We start from the raw sequence: 16,851 nt of genomic DNA on the forward strand, positions 1-16,851 counted from the left end.
TCATTTGTAAAATAGGGATAATATCTATATAGGGTTGTTGTGAAGATAAAACGATGGTATATGTAAAGTGCATAGGACAGTACCAGGAGCAAATAGTGAGAATGCTGAAGGAGGCTCTGTTATTACTATAAATACTATCATCATTACTGTTCTGTGCTCTAGTAGTGTATTCTGTATCTTTCATGCCCAATTCTTCTTTTCTTAAATGGGTCAGCATATCTTCAGAGTGGCACAGTGACAGCTTTAAGAGGGAATGCGGTCCTGGTACCCTTATCCTGTGTGGCTCCTATTTCTTACACTCCATGTACAGAGTGGAGGCAGCCTCTGTTTTTCTGAACTATTGAAATATAAATGAGGGTACCAGTGCCCCTTGCAGAGAAGAGCTTTGTGTTTGTCTCTGTTACTTGTTTCCTCTCTATTGGCAGCTTGCCTCTTGCTTATCATTCCCACTTGGTCCTAAGTGCCTGTTCTGTCATGGTGGTTGCAGTTACCACTGGCTCTAATCTCTCTTATCTATTTATTATTCTTTGCCTCTTACCACTTTTGCTAAACTCCTTGACTGCATGTTTCTAGATCGTCTCTGCCACAGGAAGCAGTCTTTTTTTGCAGGTGAGTCACATGGAGTATATTGAGTGGGATCTTGAATATTTCAGTTCTTGACGTAATTCATGTCAAATGGTAAGACATGACAGGCAGCTGCTGCACAGGTTTGGTTTCTCCCTGGCACCCATCCTACCCCTGTGTTCTCATATGAATTATTCTGAAAGCCTTGATGCTGATCAATGTTGATATTCCTATATTTTGGAAACACTACTTTTCAGGATCCTAGCAACTGATTTCTCCAGCTTATATTGAAACTTACATTTCCTGGTGCCTGCTGAATCCCTTTAAGATGTCGCAGTAACAACTAGAGTTGTGTAGGCTGGGAGGTACATTTTACAGGCTTTTTATAAGAAGTGATATCCTGTATCCTGAATGTACCAGTGCATTAATGCCATCCTCATCTGTAGCAATAGTAAGCAGCCTTTTAGAGTGTTATAAATAGTCCATTTGGATAACTGTAAATATTTAACCATTATGTAATTCAGATTCCATTGGCAAAGTGGTAGCAGATTTCTTGAAAACCTCTCAGATTTCTCCTAAATTGTTCTTTTCAAGGCAGTAAAAATGCTGTGGTCCCAAACTGAAAATAAGTGATTATTAATTAAACTACTAAAGACCAAAAGAACTTTATTCACATTCCACAGAAGGATTAGAGGGAAAGAAAACAACTTGCAAGGTTTCTAGAAATTGTTATTTTCTTGTTCATGGTTATTTTAATTAGCAAAGACAGTTTTGGAAATAGTTTTGAGCTTTACCTGAAACCAAATGACTGGAAGCTAAGTACATTTGAATTATATTTGGTAACATGTATTACATAATTTCTCCTTTCTCATGTGAAGCTTCATTTTGGTTGTAGTTAGCTGACTTTTCAGCATGAGGAGAAAGATCAAGTAATCACCAGCTATACAATATAAACATTGAAATCATTGGAAAATTTAGTAATAAAAGCAAACCCTATCAAAATTTTATATTTGTAGAATGCATTTAACTCTTTTTTTTTTTTTTTTTTTTTTTTTTTCATTTAACTCTTTTTTTTTTTTTTTTTTTTTTTTTTTTTTTGAGTCGGAGTTTCGCTCTTGTTACCCAGGCTGGAGTGCAATGGCGCGATCTCGGCTCACCGCAACCTCCGCCTCCTGGGTTCAGGCAATTCTCCTGCCTCAGCCTCCTGAGTAGCTGGGATTACAGGCACGCACCACCATGCCCAGCTAATTTTTTTGTATTTTTAGTAGAGACGGGGTTTCACCATGTTGACCAGGATGGTCTCGATCTCTTGACCTCGTGATCCATCCGCCTCGGCCTCCCAAAGTGCTGGGATTACAGGCTTGAGCCACCACGCCCGGCCAACTCTTTTTAATATATTCATCTCTATGTAATCCTTTTTGTCACTTTTTTCACTAAAACTTATTTAATTCTGTATATAGTTCATAGCATTGTGTTGTGGAATGAGCATTAGACTTTGGATTAGTCAAATCCTTTCCAGAGAGAGATGGCCCACTCAAATAAGGATAAATAATAAATGGAGGAGAGACAATATATAAAACTCTGAGCATATTATAGGTGAACCACAGGGAACAGAGCAATAACCTGAGACTAGTAACAGTGGAGCTGTTAACAACGTATGTCCAAAGGGGAAAGGGAAGAAAGAAGCTTCTTTGGAACATGAAAGGAGCTACTTTTGGATTAGAAAGCCACTGTAAGTGGAACAGTGATCTTTAGTTGGGGGCATAGCCAGCCTAAGTTACCCTTCAAGGAGGGAGCCAAGGGAGTAAATATCCTGATCCCTGCTCCACCTTCCCTCCAGTTTTGTTAAAGCTCATTGTCAGGAACCTGCTGAGCACTGAGGGTCTTTGATAAGAGTGCATACAGGTCTTATGGGAAAAGAAAAGCAGAAAGTGGATCTGGAGGGAGAAATGAAAGATATCTTGAATACTCTACCCCTTTTCACTCTATCAGTCTCTAATCTTGTCCTCCATGTGGTTGAAAAATACATGGCCCTAACACAGAGGATGCACAAAATCCCATCAACTACCATATAATTCCTGTGATGTCCTTTCACAAGTACTGCAACCTGACTAAAATATTGGCCCCCAGCAACACTCTTCATATAAAATGCTTGGAGAAGAGGATGCAATTAAGGAACATTAATTATAGCTGCAGCTTACTTCTGTAGCTGGTCATGAGACGTAACCTGCTCATTATAGGGAACCGCATTGACAATACCACCAATACTATCTGACATCACCTTGACTGGATTGGTCTTTTTCCAGTTAGGGCAACCAAAATCTTCATTTCTGTAAGATCTGAGTGCTTGGTAGTCTTGTTTTTATTTGGGGGATTGTTGCTATTTTACCTTGAACAGGACTATAGGGAAGGAAGTACTTAAGAGGCATCCCACTGAATTCCCCAAGTTCTAAGCACTGTCCTTGTCTTCATTCTGTAGCAAAAAATCAATTCCCCTTGATCATTTGGTGTGATTACCCTAGCTAGTTATACTGATTTCCTCATCTACCTGCTGGTCTAGGGGCATAAAGAACTTTAAATTGCCAGGGGTTAGTCTCTACTTCCAATGAATCAGAAAATGACCATGTTTCCTGGTATAAGTATTACTGCCTCAGACAGTAGGCCCAACTAACTCATCAACTCCAAGGTTTTGGGGACAGGAGGCAAGAATTCTTCTTTTTAAATTGTACTTTAAGTTCTGGGCTACATGTGCAGAACATGCAGGTTTGTTACATAGGTATACATGTGCCATGGTGGTTTGCTGCACTCATCAACCCGTCACCTACATTCGGTATTTCTCCTAGTGCTATCCCTCTCCTTGACCCTCACCCCTGAACAGGCTCCAGTGTGTGATGTTCTCCTCCCTGTACACGTATGTTCTCATTATTCAATGCCCACTTATGAGTAAGAACATGTGATGTTTGGCTTTCTGTTCTTGAGTTAGTTTGCTGAGAATGATGGTTTCCAGCTTCATCCATATCCCTGCAAAGGACATGAACTCATTCTTTTTTATGGCTGTATAGTATCCCATGGTGTATATATGCCACATTTTCTTTATCCAGCCTATCATTGATGAGCATTTGGGTTGGTTCCAAGTCTTTGCTATTGTGAATAGTGCTGCAATAAACATACGTGTGCATGTGTCTTTATAGTAGAATGATTTATAATCCTTTGGGTATATACCCAGTAATGGGATTGCTGGGTCAAATGGTATTTCTGGTTCTAGATCCTTGAGGAATTGCCACACTGTCTTCCACAGTGGTTGAACTAATTTACACTCCAACCAACAGTGTAAAAGTGTTCCTATTTCTCCATATCCTCTCCAGCATTTGTTGTTTCCTGACGTTTTAATGATCGTCATTCTAACTGGCATGAGATGGTATGTCATTGTTGTTTTGATTTGCATTTCTCTAATGACCAGTAATGATGAGCTTTTTTTTCATGTTGTTGGCCACATAAATGTCTTCTTTTGAAAAGTGTCTGCTCATATCCTTTGCCCACTTTTTGATGAGTCTTTTTTTCTTGTAAATTTGTTTAAGTTCCTTGTAGATTCTGGACATTAGGCCTTTGTCAGATGGATAGACTGCAACAATTCTCTCCCCTTTTGTAGATTGCCTGTGCACTCTGATGACAGTTTCTTTTGCTGTGCAGAAGCTCTTTAGTTTAATTAGACTCCATGCTACTTCTCCATTTCCTTGTCCTCCCTCTTGCCCCAAGCCTCCTCCTTCTCCTCTTCTACTTTCTCCTCCTTCCTTGAAGTTAAACTGTTCTGCAATAAGCTCATTTGTTTTCTCCATTTTAATTTTTAGGTACTTAAAATTTTTTTTTCTGTTTTTTCCCCTCCAATTTATGTTGGGATTCAACTTAGTCTCCCTCTATTTTCATAACTTTGGTGCATGATATTCTTTCTCACCCATTCTGATAACACTACACGTTGCTTTGACTTTTATTACCATTAATAACTAAGTGAAAGGTGTTAAGAACCTTGCTGAAGATCACATGGTAATTCTTCTCAGAGCCAAGCTTGAACTCAGTTCTATATTCTAGACTTAGGGTCTTTTCATTAAGTTGAGCTGCCTCATCTTGGCTGAGGATAGAAATAGCTTCATATTTAAAGTAAAACTCAGACAAGAAGACAAGCAAGCGAACAACAATAACAGCAAACAAAAATGAAAAAAGAGAGATAGGCATATTCACTAACTTAAGTACAGGAACTTGAATTTAGTGTTCTCTCTGCTCAGTCATTTAGTTCTGGTGAATTAAAAAAGATGTTTCTGTGAACATTTGCCTACTTTGGTTTGTTTCAAAACTATTAAAAATGTATAACTCTTACTCTGCTTAACAGTATCATTTGGGACCTAAGTTCATACAGCTAATAGGAGGCACAATAAACAGTCAATAATATCTGTACTTAGAGGTAAGAGAATCATTTCTGATATATTAATTTAATTTCTTCTGTAAAATTAAGGGTGTTTGTATACAGACTCTGTATGTGATATCAGGTAGTCAAGACTTGGTTTTGTAGTATTCTTCTGAAATCATCACAATAAGGAAGTTTTAAACACGTAATTAGATAGATTGGAAGATGGAAACAACTGCTTTAATTCAAAATAATTTCATTAAGTGCATCTTGGCAGTACGTTTTACAAACCCCGGGCCACTTCCTCTGTGGCTTTCACTAAGACCACCTTTGTTTCTCCTTTAGCTGTAATTGCTTCCCACCCTGAGGCATTTTTTATACAAGCCAACCCAATCTACCTGTGCTATATTATGATTGTTTATTGTGTTGTGCATTTAAGGTATAGTTATAAAGTCAAAAGACCACATTTTAAGAAAAGATAGAATTATTTTTATGCAGATAAACTTTGTTTCTTAAAATAAAGGAGATTAGATACTTATTCAATGTTGCATCAAATATTCAGGAAAGTTTTCTGAGAGGAAGGAAAGTCTCCTTGTGAACTGCCTTCAGATCCTATTACAAAGAAGAATTCCTCTCCCCAATATGTTTGTAGTAATAAAGCACCTTTACCAAAAGTGCGGACTTTTTTTTTGTGTGTGTGTGTATCCCTGGGTGAGTTTACAAACCTTTTTGTGCTTTAATTTCCTCAACTGTAAAATGATGGTAGTAGCTGTACTTTCCTTATTGAATTGTTCCAAATAAATTAGATATCTGAAGTACTTAGAACAGTGTCTAGCACATTATAAATGTTATGTGCCTTTGCTGTTTTTATTTCTACTACAACCACATTGATGACGACGATGATGATGACTCCTATTACTAACAGTTTCCAATTCATTTCATATTAATTAGAACATTTATTTGCTCCAAATGTTTTTGTCTGTGCAACAAAAATCCAAAGGTGCAGATTTGCCACTAATGAAACAGTGAAGAGATGTATTGCAAGATTTAAGGTTGGTTCTGAAAGTGTTGGTCCCCAAAGTGTTTGGAGTAGTAAAATGACATTGGAGTAAATGTCACTTAGATTGTTGCTCTGAAGTAAGCCCCTCATTTTTCATGTTTAGAAAAAATGTATCCCTATACATTATGACTTGTTTCTCCAATGTAAATATACCTCTTGAAGACAGAAGCTGTGTTTTCCATTTCCATGTATTTCCCATAGCATTCAGCAGAGTGTTTTACAAATTTCAGATGTTCAGTGAAGGTACTGATTAGCTGCTTAGGTTGAGGTGAGAGGAGAAGAATTAGGAATAAAATGTTCTCCAGTTAATTGCAAACTGCTTTCCTATTTAAAAATGAATTTGCATTTTATCTTTTTCTACGACCTCTGGAAAATGTTTTAGTTGGCATTTGTCATTTGATTTTGTACAATTTTGTAAAGTTTCTGGAAATCTAAGTTTTACAAGGAATCCATCATAGGATTTTCTATTGTTTCAAAACGAAAAGAAGTGTTAGTATAAAGGCTAGCCTGTTTCAGTTACACTTCATGCAGTTTGTTAAGAAAATAATTAAACTTTGAGCTGGTAGGGACCATATTGATACAGCCTAAACTCTCTACACGGTATCTGGAACAGAGACTCAGTAAGTTGTTGACAAATAAATGAATTATTTAGGACATTCTCTTCATTTCACAGTTGAAGGAACTGTCTGTGATAACTTGCTCACTGTCATATAGTGGCATAGGAGGGATTAGAACAAATGTTCCTGATGTCATCATGCTTTAGTTGTGGATTTCATATTTAAGTTGTAACATGAAAAAGACTTTAAGTTTAGTCTTTGAATAACTTCCTTCATTTTAAATTATGTGTATAAATAAAATTCTTAGGGTAATATCTGCTACATTTTAGAAAGGCAGTAGGAAGAAGTTCATACAAGTCAAAAAGATTGTTTTAAACGGAAAGTAAAGGCAGATGTCTGTTAGTGGCTTATTCAAGTGTGTCAGTTGATTAATTTATTTCTCTCTGCCATAAGTTTTCTTTGCTCTTTTATGCATTGCTAGGGTTTCCTAGCTACCCTGAAAGACTTTCTAGTTGAAACAATTTGTTTTTCCCAAAACATAACCCATCTCCAACTTGTCCGTATTTCTGAGACATTCAAGAAATGTTAGTTATCATTATGATTGATTTTCTGCTAGGATGGAAAAAAAGAGCCAAGTTCATGTACCTGTTTGAAGGGGCCAAAACTGTCAGAAATAGGGACGATTGCCTGGATGATAACGCTCAGCGATGCCCTCCACAATTTCATTGATGGCCTGGCGATTGGGGCTTCCTGCACTTTGTCTCTCCTTCAGGGACTCAGTACTTCCATAGCAATCCTATGTGAGGAGTTTCCGCACGAGTTAGGTAAGGAGCTCTGCTCATATTGTGAAAGTCTGCTTACTTCTTGATTTTAGTGGAATGAGATTGTTTACGTGACATGCTCTTAAAATCCTTCTGATGCACTAAAATGAAGAACTTGTTGGACATTGATAATTATCTTTGATCTCATCCAGAAATAGAAAAAAACTATTCACTTGATATTTTCTTCTTATTCTAGGAGACTTTGTGATCCTACTCAATGCAGGGATGAGCACTCGACAAGCCTTGTTATTCAACTTCCTTTCTGCATGTTCCTGCTATGTTGGACTAGCTTTTGGCATTTTGGTGGGCAATAATTTTGCTCCAAATATTATATTTGCACTTGCTGGAGGCATGTTCCTCTATATTTCTCTGGCAGATATGGTAAGAAGCGTAAATTTTTTATTTTGTTTTAATTTAAAATTTGGAAATGAGTATCTTGATTATGAGTTAACTAAAGGTGGCCTTCTGCTTTCCACAGTGTGGAAGTCCTTTCTGTTGTAGTACAGAACATTCCCATTTCAACAGATCATTCTACTTGAGCAGTTTACACTAATAGTAATTTGGAACTGATCCTTATTGGTTCTTTAAAAATAATCCTGTTGTTTGAAGGTGAAATGATTTGTTTTTGCTGAAATAGAGATATTTTCCTCTATCTCTATTCCCTTTGTGTTTGGTAAACCTTGTCTTGTATTACAGTATGTCCCTATAGGACTTTTTCTCCCTCTTTTGTGTCTATGTCATGTTTGGAAGAGGAATAACTTATTAAATAGCATTTTGTTATTTCAAAGTTCTAAACAGTGGTAGCTTTTTGATTAAACCTGGTACACTAAAATTGGTAAAATTTTGACAATACTTATTTGACATAGTATATATTTATATCTGTTTAGTGTCTGTGTCTTTGTATCTATGTGTGTATGTGTGTGTGTGCTCAAAAGAGTGTGTGTGTGTGTTTATGTGTGTGTGTAAGAGAGAGACTATCCTGTGAATTTTCAAATAAATCATGGACATCTTTCTAGAAAATGATGATAGGGTACGAAAATCAAGGCATATTTCTTTTGCATTTGGAACTGGATGTACAGCATACATAATTTAATAATTTAATTTTCTTCATTTGCATTCTTACCTCCAAATTATAATTGTCTAGCTCTGCTCATTGTTCCCTGAAGGCCCTCATCAGAGCAAGGATTTCATCTCTTAGAACCAATGCTACATCTATAACTTTTTGTGCAAAATTATTGTCTTGTAGTATCTTATAGTCATTTTACTTTCTAATATAAGAATGGAATCTTATTAGAGTTTTTCAGTTTAAAGAAATAACATTAATAAATAGTACTGATCCTGAAGTGAGCAAAACAGGCATAGTTTATGGGCTTTTCCATTCATGGGGCTTTTCCTCTAGAAAGGGGGGATCCTAAAATTAAGCAAAAACAACAACAACAAAAAATCACCCAGATGACTAAATAATTAAAAATAATAAAAAAATGCTATGAAATAAGAGACAAAGTAGAATATATGATGAAAGATAGTAATAAAGGAATCGAGAATAAACTAGGATTGGTTAACATAATTGTTTTAGCGAGATATAAGTTGAAACATGAAGGATTTAGTCCACTGAAAAATTAGAGAAATGCAAGTTCAGGTAGAGTTGTTGGCAGGTGTGGAGATTTTGCTGGATGCACTTGAGGTCATGAAAGAATGTGGTGGGTGAAGCACAGAGAGCAGGTAATGGAGAAGGAGAAAGAGAACATAAAATAAGGTAAACCCCATCCCACTGATTGATTCAGATGGAGAAAAATACTACTTCACTACTTTTATTCTTGTTGATGCCTGAAAGAACTAGATATTCCCATTAAACTCTCCATACTAAAACCTTTAAACATCCAAAGTAAATGATTATACCACCCATCCCAGAATTCTATTACAGGTGCATCTTGGTTTATTGCATGTGGCTTTGTTGGACTTTGTAAATGCTGCGTTTTTTGCACATTGAAAGTTTTTGGCAACCCTGCCTCAAGCAAGTCTGTCAGTGCCATTTTTTGAATAGCATGTGCTTATTTTCTGTCTCTATATCACATTTTGGTAATTTTTGAAATATTTCAAAACTTTTCATTATTATTATATCTCTTATAGTGATTTGTGATCAGTGATTTATGTTTTGGGGCTCCATGAACCACATTCATATAAAATGGTGAACTTAATTGATAAATGTTGTGTGTGTTCTGCCTGCCTCCCCAATCAGCCATTTCCCCATCTCCCTCCCTCTCCTTGGGCCTCCCCATTCCCTGACATGCAACAGTGTTGAAATTAAAAAATTAATAATCCTACAGTGGCCTCTAAGTGTTCAAGTGAAAGGAAGAGCTGCATATCTATCATATTAAATCAAAGGCCAGAAATGACTAAGCTTATTGAGGAGGGCATGTTGAAAGTCACAATAAGCCAAAAGCTAGACTTGGTGTGCTAAATAGCCCTGTTGTGAATGCAAAGTAAGGATTGATGAAGGAAATTAAAAATGCTACTCCAATGAACACACACTTAATAAGAAGGCAAAACAGTCTTATTGCTGACAGGAATGAAATTTAAATGGTCTGGTTAGAAGATGAAAACTACTACAACATTCCCTTAAGCAACAGCCTATTTCAGAGCAAGGAAAAGCTCTTCAATTCTATGACAGCTTACAGAAGTAAGGAAGCTGTAGGAGAGAAACTGGACATTAGCAGAGGTGTGTTCATTAGGTTTAAGGAAAGATGCCATCTCTATGACATAAAAGTGCCAGGTGAAGCAGCAAGTGCTGATGGGAAGCTGCAGAAAGTTATACAGAAAATCTAAGATCACTGATGAAGGTGGCTACAGTAAACTGACAGATTTTCAGTGTAGCTGAAACAGCCTTCTGTTGGAAGAAGATGCCATCCGGGACTTTCCTTAGCTAGAGAGAAGAAGTCAACTCCTGGTTGCAAAGTTTCTAAGGACAGGCTGACTGTCTCACGCAGGCTAATGCAGCTATAACTTTAAGTTCAGGCCAATGATCATTTACCATTTCAAAAATCCTACGGCCCTTAAGAATTATGCTCAATCTACTCTGTGCTCTAGAAATGGAACAATACAGCCTGGATGATAATGTATCTGTTTACAGCATGGTTTATGAATATTTAAAACCCATTGTTAGGACCTACTGCTCAGAAAAATAAAAGAAATTCCATTCAGAACATTACTGTTCATTGACAGTGCAAGCCACCCAAAAGATCTTATGGAGATGTACAAGGAGATGAATGCTGTTTTTGTGCTTGCTAACACAACATCTATTCTGCAGTTCAGGGATCAGTTCATGGAGTAGTTTTGACTTACAAGTCATAGTATTTAAGAATAATTTGTAAGTGTATAGTTGCTATAGATAGTGATTCCTCTGATGAATCTGGGCAAAATAAGTTGAAAACCTTCTAGAAAGGACTCATCATTCTAGATGATATTAAGAACATTCATGATTTATGAGAGGAGTCATTCACATTAACAGAAGTTGGAAAGAAGTTGATTTCAACCCTCATGGATGACTTTGAGGTGTTCAAGACTTCAGTGAAAGAAGTAACTGCAGATGTAGTGGAAATAGCAAGACAGCTAGAATGAGAAGTGGATCCTGAAGATAGGACTGAATTGCTGCAATCTCATGACTAAACTTGAGTGAATAAGGGGCTGCTTCTTATGCCAGAACAAACGGTGATTTCTTGAGATAGAATCTACTCCTGAGACAGAGCAATCTACTCTTGAGACAGAATCTACAAATGCTGTGAACATTGCTGAAATGACAACAAAGGATTTGGAATATTCTATAAACAGAATTTATAGAGCAGGGACAGAGTTTGAGAGAATTGCCTCCAGTTTGTAAATAAGTTCTACTAATGCTTTCAAACAGCATTGCACACTACAGAGAAATCTTTCATGAAAGAAACAGTCAATTGATCTTACAAACTTCATTGTTATCTTATCTTAGAATTTTCCACAGCCACTCTCATCTTCAGCAACCACTACTCTAATCAGTCAGTAGCCATCAAGATGGAGTCAAGACTCCACCAGCAAAAAGATTACAACTCACTGAAAGCTGATTGGTAGCATTTTTTAGCAATAAAGCATTTTTTTTTTAAATCATGGTATGTACATTGCCTTTTTAGATATTATGCTATTGCACACTTAATAGACTGTAATGCAAATATATCTATTATATGCACTGGAAAACCTGAGAATTCATGTAACTTGCTTTATTGAGATGTTTGCTTTATCACACTGGTCTGGAACCAAACCCATACTATCTCTGAGGTATGCCTCTAAGTGACTGTTTTGTGGTTTGCCACAAGATGGCAACAGTTATCTAACAATGTATCTGTCTTCCAGTTTCCAGAGATGAATGATATGCTGAGAGAAAAGGTAACTGGAAGAAAAACCGATTTCACCTTCTTCATGATTCAGAATGCTGGAATGTTAACTGGATTCACGGCCATTCTGCTCATTACCTTATATGCAGGAGAAATCGAATTGGAGTAATAGAAAATGGAAAATGGTGTTGTTAATAAAGGCATTTAATAGATAAAAACATCTCCAAAAGGATTTTGAAGCTGATCCTAGTTAGTTAAAAAGATAATTTTGCTTTCAACTGTAGGTCAAGAAAACTAATTATTGGCTTCAGTCTGTGAAATAGTCCATTATTTGTTGTTAAAAATGCTTCAAAAGTTTTTCAGTGTCAGTCTGAGATGCCTGGTATAGAGGAGTCTTTGGGAAATACCTATTTTTCAGTATTTCATGCATACTGGATATCACCGTGAAGCAAGAGACATACATTTCATAATCATGTAGACACTCAGACTCAGGGGAAAATACAAGATATGTCCTGAAAGCCTTTAAAACTGTATGGCAGGATCAAAGATTCAAGTGATTTCAGAGTGGTTTTATTTCAATTAATTTGTTCTAGTGCTTTCAAGAGCAAGTACATCAAAATGTAGAAGGTAAAATGTATGCAACACTAATATAAATGAATCCAAGTCTTTAAGGAGCCAAAGAAAAAAAATATTTCTCACAGCTTTTCGTTCTGTTTTGTATTTCAATTAGGAATTTATAGGATTATTTTGAAAACCATTCTAAAATATATAGGAGTTAGGAAATTAATAAAGTTTTGCTAGCCCTGCTAAGTTCAGGCTTAGAAGCTTATTGCTAAATGTAAACTTCACCAGATTCCGTGAAAAGCTGGATAGCTTTCTTTTCTGACTTATGTTGTGGTTGCATCCCACACAAATGGCAGAACAGTATGTAAAGCTGGTAACACCTCAGTTTCAGTGCACCATGTGTGTGCTTTGTGAAGGTGAAGAATATGTTGGTTTAGAGAAATAAATTGGATGCAATTTTATGCAATTTACTTTTAAAGACGAACATAATTATTTAGCACAGAATATTTTAATAAATGCAAAACAACAACTGGACTGCTGTACACCAAGGACTGGTTAACTGGAAAACATATGTTCCTTATCTGTGATCGGGAGCCGATCAGAAAAGACTTCTTTTGTGTTCACCCTACACTTTTCCATATGGTATATCTTGGAAAAAATTAGCATACCATGGTTATTTTTTTAACCTTTTATAAAAGAGCCTGTTTACTCATTTAGAAGATAGAGAAAATTTGTCTAAAATTGAACTTCTTAGATCCACACTCCCAAGTCACTTAAGGGAAGATGATTTGATGGTGAGGAAAATGATGGACAAAACCCAACAATGATCTCAGGAATTACATTTTCCAACAGACCAAAAAATGTTTTCATGTAGCAGCAATGCAGATTTGGTGAATATTTAATATATATTTTGGTATGCATTTCACTTTATGACTGACAATTAAAAAATTATTTGAATAGTAAACACCTTTTGAAACCATCTATTGTGTCATTTGTTATTTAATATGTGTCCTGTTGAATGACTGCCATGTATCTGGTATTATGGGGGAGAGATATAAACAGGAAATCAATGATGTGCTCAAACTATAAATCTAACCCCGCCATGGTTTATTTCTATAGCAGTTGCTTAACATGGCCAACCTGAGAGTCCCTTATTTTAATAGTCCCTGAGTGGTATTAGGGTGATCTCTAGTTGGTTAGTGGGCCCTTACCTAGTAGACTGTTTCTAATTAATTTACCACATCCAAAACAGTTTCTTTCTTTTACTTTTTTTTTTTTTTTTGAGACAGTCTCTCTCTGTAGCCAGGCTGAAGTGCAGTGGTGTGATCTCAGCTCACTGAAACCTCCGCCTCTCAGGTTCAAACAATTCTCCTGCCTTAGCCTCCTGAGTAGCTGAGATTATGGGCATGTGCCACCACACCTAGCTAATTTTTATATTTTTAGTAGAGACGGGGTTTCACCATGTTGGCCAGAATGGTCTCGATCTCCTGACCTCATGATCCGCCCTCCTCAGCCTCCCAAAGTGCTGGGATTACAGGCGTGAGCCTCCGCACCTGGGCAGAAAGGGTTTCTTTAATGAGGGGCTTAAATTTTTAAGAAGTGAACTAGTCAAGAAGAGCCAAAACACACCACAAGTTTACCAGACAGTTATCACAGGCTTTTTAACAGCTAATTACTGATGGGCTGTGCCAGGGGGATATTAACTGCCAGTCTGTTCTCCATGCTCTGGTTGGCATCATCATCCTATAGGTCTCACTTTGGTTTTCATCAGGAGGCTACTTTGATTTCCAGACTTCTGTGTTCATTTCAGGTCCATTACAGAGAAGAGGGTCTTACGCCTATAATAAATAAATTCTCCAACACTGATGTTACTACAGTTTCTTTCTCACCGATACTTTGCCTTCCATACAACTGTGGGTTGCAATGTCTGTTTTGAATTTCTTTTCCTTAGCTTCCTTTCTGTGCCAGGTATGCACAAGGCATTCTCTCATGGCCATTTCTTTTTCATATTGGGAATTTCCAAATTCTGGATGGTCCCAGAATCGGTGAGTTTACTCGTAAGATTTCAGGCAAGCTAAGGCAGCTGGATAAACTAAAGACTCCAAATACCTGTTTCATTAATTCCAAGACATGCATTTCCCCAAACGGTATGCTGTAATCACCTACAGCTGGGCAGCATTGTGGAGGCCGTTATACTCCCCTGAAAATGAAAATCATCTGTTGAAATCTGGTAAGGCTAAGAAAACGCCAGTAGCTCCTGGCGTTTAGGATTTAGGATTTGATGGTGTATGATAACAGGGGCTTATCTATGTTAGGTTTACCTTCCTTCTTATAAAACAAATGTGGAAGGAGCAGTGCAGAGCTGGCATGGCAGCTCCATGGTTACTGGGAACCCAGACTCCTTCGATCTGTCAGCTCTGCCGTCTTTAGCTTGTGACTCCCACCTTCAAGATTACTTCATGCTCTAAGATGGCTGCTAGAGATTCAGCCTTAAGGTCCAAATTCTACACAGCCAGAAGGAGGAAGGGGTAGAAAGGCAAAAAATTCACACCCAGCTCTTTATCCCTCTCTAACGAGCCTTTTCAGAAGTAATAGCCAGCAATCTCCACGTGTATTCAATGACCAGAATTAGTCACATGGCCATATCAATCTGCAGGAGAAGATGGGAAACATTGCTTTTAGCTGGATACATTACCAGCAAGAAAATCAGAATTATCTTACTGAAAAGAAGCTCAGAATGGATATTGGCTGTCTGAGGTACAGACAAGTTTTTATCAGTTTAATTCGGAAGCTTATTACTCCTGATGGTTCTTATGCAGTCAGTTTAGGGAACGGCTTTTTGTAGAGATTCTCATGACTTGTTTCAGATCAACTCTTGACACTTTAACTCTTTTAATTATACTGGCCCATCCGAGCAGTCTTACCTTATAACCAGTATTATTCTTTACATGCTTGTACTACTTCTCTTTATAGTTTCTCTGTCTTAGCTTCTTGCGAGTACTATTTATTTACTGCGAATAAATCCTATGTTTTTTGCAGGATGATCTAAATTCTAAGGAAATGGAAACAAAACTTTTTCTATGATCTTTCTATTTAAAGCTCTTCTGATTACTGGAGCCATATCCAGAACTATGAAAGTAAATACTATTAGCACATACTGGCAAAAATAAATGTAAAAAACCACTTATCGCCCCCCGCCCCCATATGGGTTATTACAGTTAGGCAGTACAAGAAAAGTTATATCTGAAAAGTTTGTTATCTGATTTTGTTAGATAATTAAGTGGGCTACTGGTGATATCAAATCTCAACTTCATTTACTTTGGATATATACCATAAGAATACCAAAGAACAATTTGTATGGGTAGGGCTTGCTTGTTTAAATTTTATGCAATGGCTTAATTCCTACTTCAGTGACTGTGCATGTTAGCCCCACAACGGTATAGACCAACCGGTAGTAAAACCCCAGTGAGGCAACATGTAGGTAATTTATTGCCATGCTTATGGTCACCAAAGGGATGTTTGCTTAGGGGTCACAGGAAAGAAAGATGAAGAGTTATGAGTACAGCGGGAAATCTCCTTGGAAGTATTCAAATGGGAAATTCTTCCCTCTCTCAATAAGCTGAGGAAGTTTATAAAACTTGTTTCAGTCTGTATTTTGTGACAAGCTCCATTAGTAGACTTCAGAGATACTGTGGATGGTGTCGGGGAAATAGTGTCGGGGAAATAGTGTCGGGAAAATGGAGGAACTCAGAGGAGGGCTGGCAAGTGCCTTTGCAGGTGAAGTGAGGATGAGAATTGCTGCTACCTCAGCCTGACCTTCAATCCTAGAGTTTGTTGGAACAAAGGGTAGATGAATATTCCCTTGGTCTAGCGTGAGCCGAGTGGTGTGTAAGATCTGTTTGGAACAATTTAAAATCTTGAGTAAGAGGGTTACCATTTTGAAAATAGAAGGTCAGTACTGAGTGGACTTCTGGAAAACCAAGGACTAAGTCATGTGGGGCAATTGGAGAACTAGAATATATCACTTGGCAGGAACCCCCCTGAAGAATCCCAAAAGTGCCTGTAAGAGAAAAATTCGTCTTAAGCATCTGTCAGACAGACAGCATGAAGCCACATTTTGACAATATCTGTCAAATACGATCTTTTTTGTCCCCTCTTTTCTTTCCTTCATCTAAGAACTTAACCCTGGTGGGGCCAAAAGCCAATTAGCAAACAGTGGGAAGTAAGGAAATTAAAGGGAAGGATTCCTTCTAAGAAGTCTTACCTTTGAATACAAATTATATTACTGATTGATGCATTGGACTGGACACTTTCAATAGTTGAGAGTATGTTTGTCTGGAAGTGATTGTAGGATTTTATATTCCCCCAAAGTCCTGTGTCAGAACAGTCATTGTGCCACCCCAAGTTTCATCCAGGGGTAGGAGAAGGGCTAGCAAGGGCTACCCTTCTCCCCCAAGCCGAGTTGCAAGGACAGTGAGGATTGAAATTAATGTTGTTTAGTTACCCCATGAGAACTGCATGTTAA

At 37.4% G+C, this 16,851-nt stretch overlaps 1 protein-coding gene across 1 annotated transcript in view; it reads left to right on the forward strand.

The window, feature by feature from the left end:
- Positions 1 to 13,305, forward strand: part of SLC39A8 (solute carrier family 39 member 8) — a 69,780-nt gene extending 56,475 nt beyond the window's left edge. Inside the window, exons 7-9 of the mRNA XM_017508663.2 lie at positions 7,197 to 7,404; positions 7,598 to 7,782; positions 11,782 to 13,305. Coding sequence (XP_017364152.1) covers positions 7,197 to 7,404; positions 7,598 to 7,782; positions 11,782 to 11,931 — 543 coding nt within the window. The 3' untranslated portion in view covers positions 11,932 to 13,305. The remainder of the gene's footprint in view (positions 1 to 7,196; positions 7,405 to 7,597; positions 7,783 to 11,781) is intronic.
- The last annotated feature ends 3,546 nt before the right edge of the window (positions 13,306 to 16,851 follow it).

This window comes from Cebus imitator, unplaced genomic scaffold (assembly GCF_001604975.1).
Source record: "Cebus imitator isolate Cc_AM_T3 unplaced genomic scaffold, Cebus_imitator-1.0 Scaffold397, whole genome shotgun sequence".
Classification (NCBI taxonomy): Eukaryota; Metazoa; Chordata; class Mammalia; order Primates; family Cebidae; genus Cebus; species Cebus imitator.